At 38.9% G+C, this 12,896-nt stretch overlaps 1 protein-coding gene across 2 annotated transcripts in view; it reads left to right on the top strand.

Annotated features, from left to right (window-relative positions):
- wdr7 (WD repeat domain 7) overlaps window positions 1–6,779 on the top strand; it is a 101,772-nt gene extending 94,993 nt beyond the window's left edge. For both annotated transcript variants that reach the window (XM_082538291.1, XM_082538290.1), the window contains exons 29-30: window positions 1,263–1,367; window positions 3,563–6,779. In XM_082538291.1, the coding sequence (XP_082394417.1) occupies window positions 1,263–1,367; window positions 3,563–3,766 (309 nt within the window). In that variant the 3' untranslated portion in view covers window positions 3,767–6,779. The remainder of the gene's footprint in view (window positions 1–1,262; window positions 1,368–3,562) is intronic.
- The last annotated feature ends 6,117 nt before the right edge of the window (window positions 6,780–12,896 follow it).

Genomic DNA, 12,896 nt, shown 5'->3' with positions numbered 1-12,896 from the left:
ATTTCAACAAGGGCCAAAATTTGTTTTTCATTCAGGCTTCATCACAGAGCAGAGTTTATTGAACTGAACCTCCAGCCATCAGAAAGAGGAACTGTCTGGGAAATCGGGGCATGCTGTCATTTTAGCGGCTTTAAGTGATGATAGTGAGTGATGTGCTGTTGGCTGATAAAACTGTAAAGTGATACTGTAAAGTGGTATTTTGTTCTGGTCTGTTGTCAGTGTTATAAAACCCTCAATAAAAATGGCTTCCCATCATCACAGCAACAAACAGAGCAACAAGCTCTCGTCAGAAGAGGGTTGGACATGTCAGAACTGTGCTTTTTATAGATGGCTATTTAAAGTGTAAAGCAGACAAATGTGGGGAATCAAAACCACAAACGTATTAATAAATAAGTAATAAAAGAGGTCTTTCTTTACCTGTTTGGTTGATAGGTTGATAGGCCTGCCTAATTGATTGGCTGTTTAGCTACATGCCTGCCTTCTTGTTTGGGTGGTTGCTTACGCACCTGGCTAGCTGGTTGACTGGTTATCCACCTTGTTGTTTGGTTGCATGGCTGCCTGGTTGACTGGTTGTTTCGTTGCTTCCCTGTTTGATTGCCTGGTTCCTGGTTTGGTTGCCTTCCTATTTGTTTTATTGAATTCAAGAATTATTGGCTTAGTTTAGTTATCCACCTGGTTGGCTGGTTGTATGCCTGGCTGGTTGCCCTCCTGGGTGGTTAGTTGATTGCCTACCTGTTTCTGTTTTGGTTGGTTACCAGATGTATTGGTTGATTCGGATGTCTAATTGATTTGAGTGGTTTGTTTTTCTTAGATATTAATTCATAAAACATCACAAAGATTGAATAATTTTATTTTCTTCTGAATTTACATTTACGTTTTCTTGTGTTTATTTACTTTACACTTTCCCCTAATTTATTTTTGTTTTAAATGTTTAACCAGTTGGTGGAAAATTAATTCCATAGCACAGTTTGAATTAGACCACCTCATTTGTCTTCTGAGTAAAGTACTTGTGGTAAATGTTAAAGAGTAAATATTTTAACAGGCTGATTTCTGCATGTTGACACCATCAACACACAGTTTATGACTCCTGGAGTTTTAAATGAAGTTTGCATAAGTTTTTCATTTAACAGTTACTAGTAAAAAGAGAAACGAGCATTGATGCTCTGTTTTGTTTTCCATCTACGGCATGTTTTTTATTCACTTTATTTTATTCTTCATTTGTTTTTAATGAGTTTGTTTTATCCCATATTGTTCCTCTGTAGAACATTCACGGTCACAAAGGTCCAATCACAGCGGTATCATTCGCCCCTGATGGCCGTTATCTGGCAACCTACTCCAGCGCTGACAGCCATATCTCCTTCTGGCAGGTAAGACTCACCCATACAGACACACAAAAACTATCTTAATGCAATCCTTCTGAAGTCGTTAACTATTTTGTGGTAAGACTGTATAGAGTCAGATTTACAAAGGTGAGTTTGTTTCTGATGTAATAAACATGGACTTGGGTTTGTGGTTTGATATGAACTTCCAGTATATTTAAAGCAGATTTAAAGCTTTATGTGAAGGGCAACCTTTTTTGCACATTTCCACCCTTGTCTTTTTATTCAAGCAAAAAAACGTTACACAAAACTAAAGAAATAGATTAGATAAAATAGATAAAAGAAAGGATGTGGTTTATGCAGTGCAAGAAATTAGACTGACCCTTTGTGCAGCTTTTTGCTTTTAAAAAAGTTTATTCTATGAGACAAGAGAATAACTTATTTCTAAATTAATATTTATATTATAAATCGGGGGGGAAAACAATAGCTAAGGATTTCTTTAGTATATATACAGTGGAATAAATGCTGAGCCCTCCTTTAGACTCCTCCCTGCAGGTATCTTAAAGTTTACATGAAATCTGCCAAGTGTAAAGAGCTATCAGTTTATCAGCATGCAAACAGCTTCAGATTTCACTTCTTTTCAGACAAACCAGTGGTGGATTTGAACAAATTAAAAAATACTGTCCAGTTGGCTGCTTTCAGTCATGACTGTTCTGTACAGTGGGTTAAAAACATAAAAAACTGAATTTAGATATTTTCATTTACATGTTTACTTTTAAGTCCACTGTATCTACACAAACTAAAAAATTAACTTGAAAATAAAAGTCTTAACACATAAAGCATCTAAATAAACTCTAACAAACTCAGATAACCGATCAGGCTCCTCTTATCTTCTTCCAGGAACCGTTATTTTGAGTGAAAGGTCTTTACGACCTCTGACACACACACACACACACACACACACACACACACACACACACACACACACACACACACACACACACACACACACACACGTTAATGGCATTACTGTAAGCATAAACCACTGTAAGCGCGCCGGCAAGACGGCTGCTGTGGTAATGAGCTGGCAGACGCTCTGTCGGGGCGTGTGTGTGTGTGTGTGTGTGTGTATGTGTGTGAGGCAGTGTAGTCTTGGTTTCCACTCGCTGTGTATTTCCTACATAGACACACTCTGGGGTTAAACTCCAGGTTTTCCCTCTGAGACGTCTTCACAGGGTTCAGCAGAAACTGATGATCATCGGATGTTCAATAACTAATTTTTGTCAAAATGAGGGAGGAGATATCAGCTCTCAGTAGAAAGAGAAGGCAGTATTTCCTACACAGACTTCACATGAGCGCATGAGTGGGACGTTCAGGTTTATTAATGGCTGTCTGAGAATGACACCATTCCCTTGCTTTTATTTTGAAAATTCAGGCAATACTGACCAGCTAGCCCAGCTCTTCCTGCCTTATGTTTTATCAGTTACCTGCTGCTCCATAAAATCGTTCTTTAAATTGTATTTAACCAGAAAGTGATACTTGAATAATACGCAGAAAACCAAGACTATGACAAAAAAGGCTCACAGAAATAGTTATAAAGTGGGTTTTCATTTTCCAGAAATGAAACTGTGAGATCAAAAATCTCTTTTAAAAGAGTACCCATGGATGAAGGTGGACCAATCCAGTCTACTGTGGATGGCTTTGCAAACTGCAAAAGTTGTTATTCAGAAAAGTCATTAATGATTCCATCTCACCAATAGCTGCATTTGCACTTACGTTAAAAACAAAGATAGCTTACTACCCATTGGTTTTACTGATTTGGCCCATCTGAGATCAACTTGTGGTGGTATGTATGTTCCCCAGGAACTAAAATTAATTTAACATACCTGACCTGCTCCAATACTGAAAAAACATCCATACAGCCAAACTTCAAACCTCCCAGGCTGGCTGAGCAATAAACTGGTTAAAATCCTCCAGGTTGCTAGTGACCTGTTTAGTGTTTGGGAAGTGCAAGTATCATAGTGATTCTCCCTGTTTTAGTCCACCAACTTTACTTTATCCAAGAAACTTGAATTGAAAGCATCTTCTAGCTTCTAGTTTATAAAACTCTGCTTGTTTAGCACATTGCTAAAAATGAAACTTAACCCTAAATTGGTCACCTATGAACACCTGGCAAATGTTAAAAGGCTTTGATTGATAGATAAGGTGAATGTGTGGCTTCATGTGTTGTTGGTCCTCCTCAGATGAACACCAGTCTGCTGGGCAGCATCGGAATGCTGAACTCTGCTCCTCAGCTTCGCTGCATCAAGACGTACCAGGTTCCTCCGGTCCAGCCGGCCTCCCCAGGCTCCCAGAACCACCTGAAGCTTGCCCGTCTCATCTGGACGTCCAACCGCAATGTCATCCTGATGGCCCATGATGGCAAGGAGCATCGCTTCATGGTCTAAATCCAAGCTGTATTTACTTCTGACAGACCTGGGCCTGGTAGGAGGTTTTTCCTTTGAAGCAGACTCTAGAAAGCTACACTCTGGATTTATTTGGTGGTAATTTTGGTATTTGCAGTTCAGATGATATTTTAGTGGCCAAGTCTTAGAGTTAAGAGATTCGAAGTATGATCAAAACTAATAGTTGAGGTCAAAATCTGAAGGAATGATAAAAGCCCAGCTCAGGCCCAGGTTTGGACCAGATTCATGTTCTCATTTTATCTCCTGCAGTAATCATTGTAAGGAAAGTGACTGTATGATATCTTTATAGGCCGTGATAGAAGCCTTGTTTACATGATTTGCATTGATGTATTTTTAATCATTTACTTTGCCATTCCTATTTATTTGCCGTTGATGCTGGATGTCACAGACCCTCCAAACCTTTGCTGTTAATTTAAGTCTCCTTTTTCATTTTTTTATTTTTATTTTATTTCAGTTCCAGTAATTGGATCACTTGATTAATAAATGTTTTCTATGTATGGGAGGTATTTACTTTGGTGATTAAACTTTGATTAAAATGTGTATTTTGGGGGGTAGAAAATGGTGAAAGGAATTAGTTTGACCTCTGGCCTTAGGTACGCTCCGACCTCTGTAAGACCAGTACATGCATTTCACCTTTCAAGCTGCACAAATGTGCGTGTGCACATGTGAGTATTTTTGTGACACCTTGGAAGCTTTTGAAACCTCTCTGGCTTCACACAGAAGTGTTTGTGTGTGTGTCTGCACCCAAGTGTATTTTCACTGTTAAACACACATTCTCACTTCAGACTGCTCGTCCTGAAAGTCCCATTAAAGCTTTGGAGGTTGGAGGTGTAGCTGCTCTTACGGCAGATATGTAAAAGGAGACAAATTAATGCTATTTTGGTCACCTTTAAATTTAAATTAAGTTAGATACATCATCAGTGGTTACCAGTAATGGGGGGTTTTTTTAATGGGAAAGCTCAGTTTAGCTCCCAATGTTTGGTCATTTTTAAGAAAAAAAAATCATATTTCTTGTGTTTGTTAATTTCACTTGTCGCATGAACGTTTACCCCTCGTTTTGTATGTCAACTGGTTCGTAGCTGGCTGATCCTCAGCCTTCAGCACCTTCATAAAGCAAAATATTCACTTTTTGGTCTAAAATATCTAATGAAATACTTCTATTTCCACCTCTTCATATTATTTTTTTATTCTTCCAGTGAAATCATTCCTATCACTTCCACAAAGTTTCTCTGGACTTTGTTTCTCTTTTCAAAGGCTAAAAATTCTGGAGGTTAATACATTTAAAACAAAAGTTTAAAAAAAAAACTCCTTTTTTCCCACTGGATTGTTTCTTTGCAGAGGACAACACTGTATATTTGGCAGTTGCACGTGAAATCGTCATCGTCCTCTTCTTGCAATTCACATCTGACTTTTGAAATATATCTATGACTATAAATGTGTCCATATTCAGCCAACATATCCTCAGAGCCATTGTGCAATGTATGTAGGCTGTTCATGTTGTATAGTGATCTGAGCATCTGTCCTGTTTTGTATGTATTGTGGCTAATGTGGCGAATTTCCACTTTTCCAGTTCACAATTTCCAGTCCATTTTCAAGCCTCTGCCAGCAGTTTTTTTTTTGTTTTGTTTTTTTAAACCACAAATCACTTATTTTGGAAAATGTGCTTTTCCTATTGGTTAACAAGAAGGACCAAATTTATTTAGCATAAGTTGTCGTCTTATGACACTAAAAATACATGATGCAGAGATACATTTATATTTAAAATGCTGCTATCATTCTAGATTTACCTTGTTTGCCCCAAGCCAAGTACAACCATCACCTCTTAGGAGGAAGATGATGAAATTTAACAATAGCAAACTAGCAGAAGTTGCACATTCTGCAGAGGGATAAACAAACTCTACAGTGTTGGTACATGATTACATCGATGTTAGGGGTGCTTAGAGATGCAACAAAGGACATTTCCAACGGCAAAATTTTACCATCAGGTTTTTGAGCTCTGTTCTTTGTGGTTGATGACACATTTTTGCACATTATTACTTTAAAAAAAAATTTAACTGTTTTAGTACTCAGAGTTTTATTCAGAAAGTGAATTCTATCTATATATAAATATATGCAAATATATTTATAGTGTTTTCTGTCAGTTGTACTGGGCTTAGATTTTTGTGACTCTTGCAAAATGCTCAAACTTGCTTTGCTTCTATTTTCTCCCCTCGTCATTCTCCTCTCTCCAGCTCCTGTCAGTTTCATTAGTGCAGTCAGAAAGCTTCTAACACCGATACACACCTGTAAACCCGGGCGTGTCAAAGCTTTTCACAAGTTCCTCCAGCATTTCGTCAGACGGCTTCTTTTTGAAAACACGCACACACAAACAGTCCACCAGGTCCTGACAGCTTTGAGATCTTAATCTTTTGTTTTCTCCAGCACACTTAACAGTTTGAAAAAATATGTTTTTGGCAGCCTCTCGAGGGAGGAAGGGTGAGGAAAAATGAAGGAGGCAGAGAGGAAGAGCTGAGGAGTAAATAACAAGTGAGGAAGATCTGGTCATCCAGCCAGAAAAAGAGGTTCTGCTGTGAAGGTAGTGAACCAAAATGGTTAGAACCTACTGGGGATTTTTCTTTTTTAAACACACGAGGTACATTTGCTGGAAATATCCAAACTGGAGATGGTAAAACTCATCTTTAACCAGCTGTTTACAACAAAGTGAAGCAGTCTTGTTACTTTAATATAGAAACTCTCCCATTTTCTGCTTATATTTTCTTCTTCTTGTACAGCCGAACACCTGCTTTCTTACTTGCAGTCTACACTAAACGAAATCTGTGTTTCTTACTCATTTTAGTTTGATTGTATTTATTGTTTACAGAGTGTTTAAGAGTGTGTGATGTATTGCATGTATGAGCTTAACGTGACGTAACAGAACAGGTTGATTCTACTGTGCATCCTATAAATCTGCTGTGTAAAACTGTTGTCATCATGTCCAATAAAGATGAAAATGTGACTGTGGTGGTCAAATGATGCATCTGTTTTATTCTCTACACTCTGATCTTTCTTTCCAAATGATCATGGCAACTTTTATTAACCAAAAGCTCCTGACATGTTATTAGGGAAAGACTTAATGATGGAGTCATCCATCTTTCACGTATACTTATCAGGGTCGGGGACTGGAGCCTACAGGTTTGCTTGCATTTCTGTTCATATTACCACACACCTCTGATTAAAACACCTTTAAAAATTACTATGTTTTATATTTTATATTTCTCTCTATCTGCTCCTTTGAAAAACTTGATTATTAACAAAAATTTCCACCAGAACCCGTCAGAATCACCAGATATACAGGACTGTACAAGTCTTGAAGTAGGCCTCATTTCTTTATATTTTGCTTTCAAGAAGCAATTTTTAAAGTGGTCTTCAGCAATAATTCTCTTTCTGAATGTCTGGAGGCTTTTCTTTTGGACATTGCTATCATCTTCACTCATTTTCAGTTGAGTCCTTGTATTTGACCATTTTCAGAGAAATGTCTGTTTTTAGTTGTTTGTCCAGCCACTTATCACTGACCTATGACTCATATTCAAGTATAAAAAGTTGTTCAACCGGAGGGATAAACCAATGTTGTGTCTAACAGACAACTTGGCAAATAATCAATTTCCAATTGTACCTTTAGACACTTTGTTACTAGCAGCCTGTCAGTAAAACACATAATTTGTGCAAATGGTAACAGCTTGAGAAGCATAAAATTGTATTTTTGCACCATTAAGGTGATTCTCAAAAAGCTATTACCCAAAAACTTAATCTGGACAAGTGAAGGATGAGAGGAATGGCAAAAAACCCCTAAAAAAAAATCTACCTGCAGCAAGTCATTGTTTGGAGCAACACTTCAGCCAGTGTTGTTGGGGATTTTATCAAAACCTGATGGAATTACAAATGTGGAAAAGTACTCTCAGACTTGAATGAACCGTGATAGCTAAGCATCTGATTGGCAACATCTTCATGTATCATCTTCATTTATCATTTGTCAAACACACTGTTAATGCAGTAAAAGGATAGACCCCCCCAACAATGTTATCATGGATTGGTCTCCCCAGAGCCCAGGGCCCGTATCCCTAAAGAATCTTTGTGCAAAAAGTGGCTCCTAGCGGCCAAATTCTAAGAAAATTCTCAGAGGCATGACGTTTTCTTAGAATTTCCCCTAAAAGTGACATGACAATCCCAGTTAATATAAAAGCTATTCCTCAAGATTCCTAGCGCTTAAAAGGGCTCCTAAGGCGAGATCTGCTAAGAGCAGGGAAGAGGACTTTTAGTGGCTTAGGAGTTCCCCTAAGCAGCTGCACAAAATGGCCAACAGAAGAGGCAGGAGAGATGTCCTGCAAACACTGGATGACAGGGAATTATTGAGACGCTACAGATTGGATCGTGCAGGAATCATGTTTGTGGAGGATCTCCTTAGAGATGCAATTACTTCACCAACTCGACGCCACAACACTATTACACCGGAGACGAAAGTAATCACAACCCTGAGGTATTTGGCAACCGGGAAAATGCAACAATGCAGCAGTGATGACTTGGGTCTGCAATCACAGACATTGCTAAAAGCTGAGCCGTGTTACCCTCGTTAAGACCACACTGGACTTGTAACGTTGTGATTTCTACTTCATTAAGGACAGCCTCTTGAGATAGGCCATCTTGTTTTCAACAGGGTCCATATGGGAGTGAAAGTACAAAATATGTCAGCTAGGATATTAATATGAGCAAATAAGACACGAATCATTATTTGAACAGGGTGTAATGAGTTTAAGTTTTCACATATTTTAGATTCTAATGTTAGGCTATAACCCCTACAGCTTACTATTCATTTTCCAGATATTTTCTTGAATGTGAAATATTATTTACAATTACAGTCAGCATAAGATTAGAGTATATAATATGTTTATTGATTTGAGGGTACATCCTTTGCTCATTATCACCAAAAGCTCATTTCCATCAAACTTGTAGGATCAACCAATCACGGCTTTTGAAATGATGACTCATACTTAGCAACGGGGTCAACCACACCTCCTCACTAAGATAGGATTTTCCATCCATTCCTTGCTCAGAGTTCACTGAAAATGTTCTGGAATCACTTCTAAGCTAAAACTCCTGGCAAGGAATTTTTAGGTTAAGTTAGGAGCTCTCTGAGAGGATTCTCAGAATCTTTAGGGATACGAGCCCAGATCTCACCACTATTGAAGAAGAATGGGATCATGTTGATCATCATCTACTAAAGGAATTATTAACTTTTGTGCACAAACTCCTCTAACTCCTAACTCCTCTGCATCACCCATGTTGCCCAAGGTGCTCAGTAAGAGTATTTATCTATTAAAATAATAAATCACACTCTTAATCTTTTGTTTTCTTTGGCATACTTAACAGTTTGAGAAAATATGTATTTGGCAGCCTCTCAAGGGAACAGAGCTAATGCTAGCTGTAACAAACACACAGATGGCAACTGATCTCAGATCTGTGACAGTAGAGTCAGGAGCAGCTTGTCTATCATAATTTCCTTCCTTCAGTTTCCCATCACAGACCAGGGCCCGTATCCCTAAAGAATCTTTGTGCAAAAAGTGGCTCCTAGCGGCCAAATTCTAAGAAAATTCTCAGAGTCGTGACGTTTTCTTAGAATTTCCCCTAAAAGTGACACGACTATCCCAGTTAATATAAAAGCTATTCCTCAAGATTCCTAGCGCTTAAAAGGGCTCCTAAGGCGAGATCTGCTAAGAGCAGGGAAGAGGACTTTTAGTGGCTTAGGAGTTCCCCTAAGCAGCTGCACAAAATGGCCAACAGAAGAGGCAGGAGAGATGTCCTGCAAACACTGGATGACAGGGAATTATTGAGACGCTACAGATTGGATCGTGCAGGAATCATGTTTGTGGAGGATCTCCTTAGAGATGCAATTACTTCACCAACTCGACGCCACAACGCTATTACACCGGAGACGAAAGTAATCACAACCCTGAGGTATTTGGCAACCGGGAAAATGCAACAATGCAGCAGTGATGACTTGGGTCTGTCCCAATCCTCTGTCAGCAGAGTCATTACCCAAACACTGACAGCTTTGTCACAACCTAATATTGTGACACAATTTGTTTCATTCCCGCTGGATGCCCGCACTTTACACACACATAAAAGGGCATTTATGGACATTGCAGGATTCCCTGGCGTTGTGGGTGTAATTGATGGAAAACATGTGAGAATAACTGCGCCATCAGAGGACGAGGCTGTCTTTGTTAACAGGAGGCATTTCCACAGCATCAATGTGCAAATAGTCTTCAATGCGGCCTGTAAGATTTTGGACATTGTGGCTAAACGGCCAGGCTCCACACATGATGCGAGAATGCTCTCCGAGAGTGGCATCAGACAGCTTTTTGAGAGACGCTATGTGCCAGCTAATTGCCACTTGTTAGGGGACAGTGGCTACCCATGCAAACCATGGCTCCTTACACCTTACCTCCAGCCACACCAAGGGCCCCAACTAAACTATAACAGGTAAGCCAAACAATACAAAAATCATGGAAATGAAATGTAAGCAATATGTTAGAGCATCCAAGTAGTGCAATATTTCCATCAAATAATTAAAGGTCTCTGTATTCTATTGTAGGGCCCACAAAACAACAAGAGCAGTGGTGGAGCGTGGCATAGGCCAGCTTAAGAGGCGCTTTCATGTTCTCCACAGAGGGGTGCAGCTGAGGCCTGAAAAAGTCAGCAAAGTCATCATAGCCTGTGCAATATTACACAATATTTGCAAGGTTATTGCAGAACCTCTGGAGGATGGCGATGAGGATGAAGACAACGATGAGGATGGTGGTGAAGAAGATATTTACATTCCACAGGGGAACCTAGCCCAGAGTGGACTGCCTTACAGGGCAAACGTCACAAATTTACATTTCAGGCAAGCTGTAGCCCCATGTCTTTTGAGAACTTGTGATGGTATTAAGAACTATCACAGTTTTACTGCACATCACCTGCAATTGTTAAATGCAAGACACAGAACACAATCTGTAAATGGTTTATTTTTTAGGTGTTCAATTTTAAGGCGGTAGTACTCCTCCTGAAGGGAAAGGACTTTTTTTTTGTTGTTCAAACACATCAATTGTGAGTTGCAATCTGCTCTCCTGCAGGGATGCTGACGGAGCAGGTGCTGCGGATGGGAATGGTGTTTGATCCGCTGGGCTATCCTGATATTGTGTCCCAGGCGCGCCTCTTGCCTTGGCTAGTGACAGTTGGGCCAAATTTTCCTCGTAACATACCTTTATGTTCGTTCACCAACTGGGCCAGCAACAAACCTTGCTCCTCAGTCCAGTTCGGCTTGCGAGTCCTTTTTTTTCCTCCATTTTCTGTGTTTGTAGGATATTTGTTAACAAGCCTTTATAAATATACCAGCCAGCAATCACAGACATTGCTAAAAGCTGAGCCGTGTTACCCTCGTTAAGACCACACTGGACTTGCAACGTTGTGATTTCTACTTCATTAAGGACAGCCTCTTGAGATAGGCCATCTTGTTTTCAACGGGGTCCATATGGGAGTGAAAGCACAAAATATGTCAGCTAGGATATTAATATGAGCAAATAAGACACGAATCATTATTTGAACAGGGTGTAATGAGTTTAAGTTTTCACATATTTTAGATTCTAATGTTAGGCTATAACCCCTACAGCTTACTATTCATTTTCCAGATATTTTCTTGAATGTGAAATATTATTTACAATTACAGTCAGCATAAGATTAGAGTATATAATTATGTTTATTGATTTGAGGGTACATCCTTTGCTCATTATCACCAAAAGCTCATTTCCATCAAACTTGTAGGATCAACCAATCACGGCTTTTGAAATGATGACTCATACCTAGCAACGGGGTCAACCACACCTCCTCACTAAGATAGGATTTCCCATCCATTCCTTGCTCAGAGTTCACTGAAAATGTTCTGGAATCACTTCTAAGCTAAAACTCCTGGCAAGGAATTTTTAGGTTAAGTTAGGAGCTCTCTGAGAGGATTCTCAGAATCTTTAGGGATACGGGCCCAGAGGTTTATCCACAATATACAACCAGAGGAAGCTGCTTCCCTCTCAGCTTATGCAGCTCCACCATTAGTTTATGGGACACACAAGCAGAGTTAAGCCTGCTTCAAGAGACAATAACCAGTTGTAGCCACAAGATGGCAGCATTTTACAGGATGGATGCAAAAAACACTGATTTTAAAGTGAAAATGTATAGCTGTAAGATGCAGAATATTTGCTTTACAGTAATCGACACATATGGTCAGCTAGCTTTAACTTACTTAGGCTACATATCTGCCACTTGTGGGGTTTTCTAAGGTTAAGAAGAGTCCCTTTAACTTAATGTAATATATATAAATTAACATTCATCTTTGCATTAAAGATACTGAAATATTTATGCATCTTGTCTCTTTCTGTCATTAAGCAAATTTAATTTAATGAGGAGGTGAACACACATACACACACCATGATGAGCTCAGGGAAGACCTGCCTAACAAGTTTCTGATCACAGAGAAGCAGATCGATCTCCCTCTGATCTCTGACAGTTTCTGTTTCCATCTTTTGGACTTCCAAACTCTTTTTTTTTTCATCTCATCTACACTAAAAACATGAAGTCTGTTCATAATTTAAACGTGAAAAATGATTAAAGTTGAAGTTCTGCTTGTAAAAGTTAAGCGTGTGCTCAATAATTCACTTTTAACTATTAAAAATGAACAGAGAGACAGTAAAAACTGAAATCAAATGAGCTTTCTCTCTTTTACCTTTGTTGTTGCTTAAAACACTTATAAGTGTTTTTGCAGAAAATGCGAATTAAATCTTAAAACTTTCTTTAAGGGATTTAGGCAAAATGTCCAATAACCACTTGCAAGGTAAATGGTTATATGCTTTTGAGGAATTGGCTGTTTTGTTTTGTTTATTTGTCTGAAATAATTCAACCTGGAAAATAATTATAAAGGAGGATCACTGATTTGATGTTTTTATTTTATAAAGTTAGGAACTTGTAGTTCTTCACATGGGTCAATAACACCACATAGAGAGCTAGAACCACTATGAAACATTTAGAAATGCTACACAGAGATATACAA

This window comes from Aulonocara stuartgranti, assembly GCF_965226115.1.
Source record: "Aulonocara stuartgranti genome assembly, chromosome: 7".
NCBI classification, from domain to species: Eukaryota; Metazoa; Chordata; class Actinopteri; order Cichliformes; family Cichlidae; genus Aulonocara; species Aulonocara stuartgranti.
The sequence above is the reverse complement of the archived record's forward strand: the minus strand, read 5'-3'. Positions and strand labels throughout refer to the sequence as shown.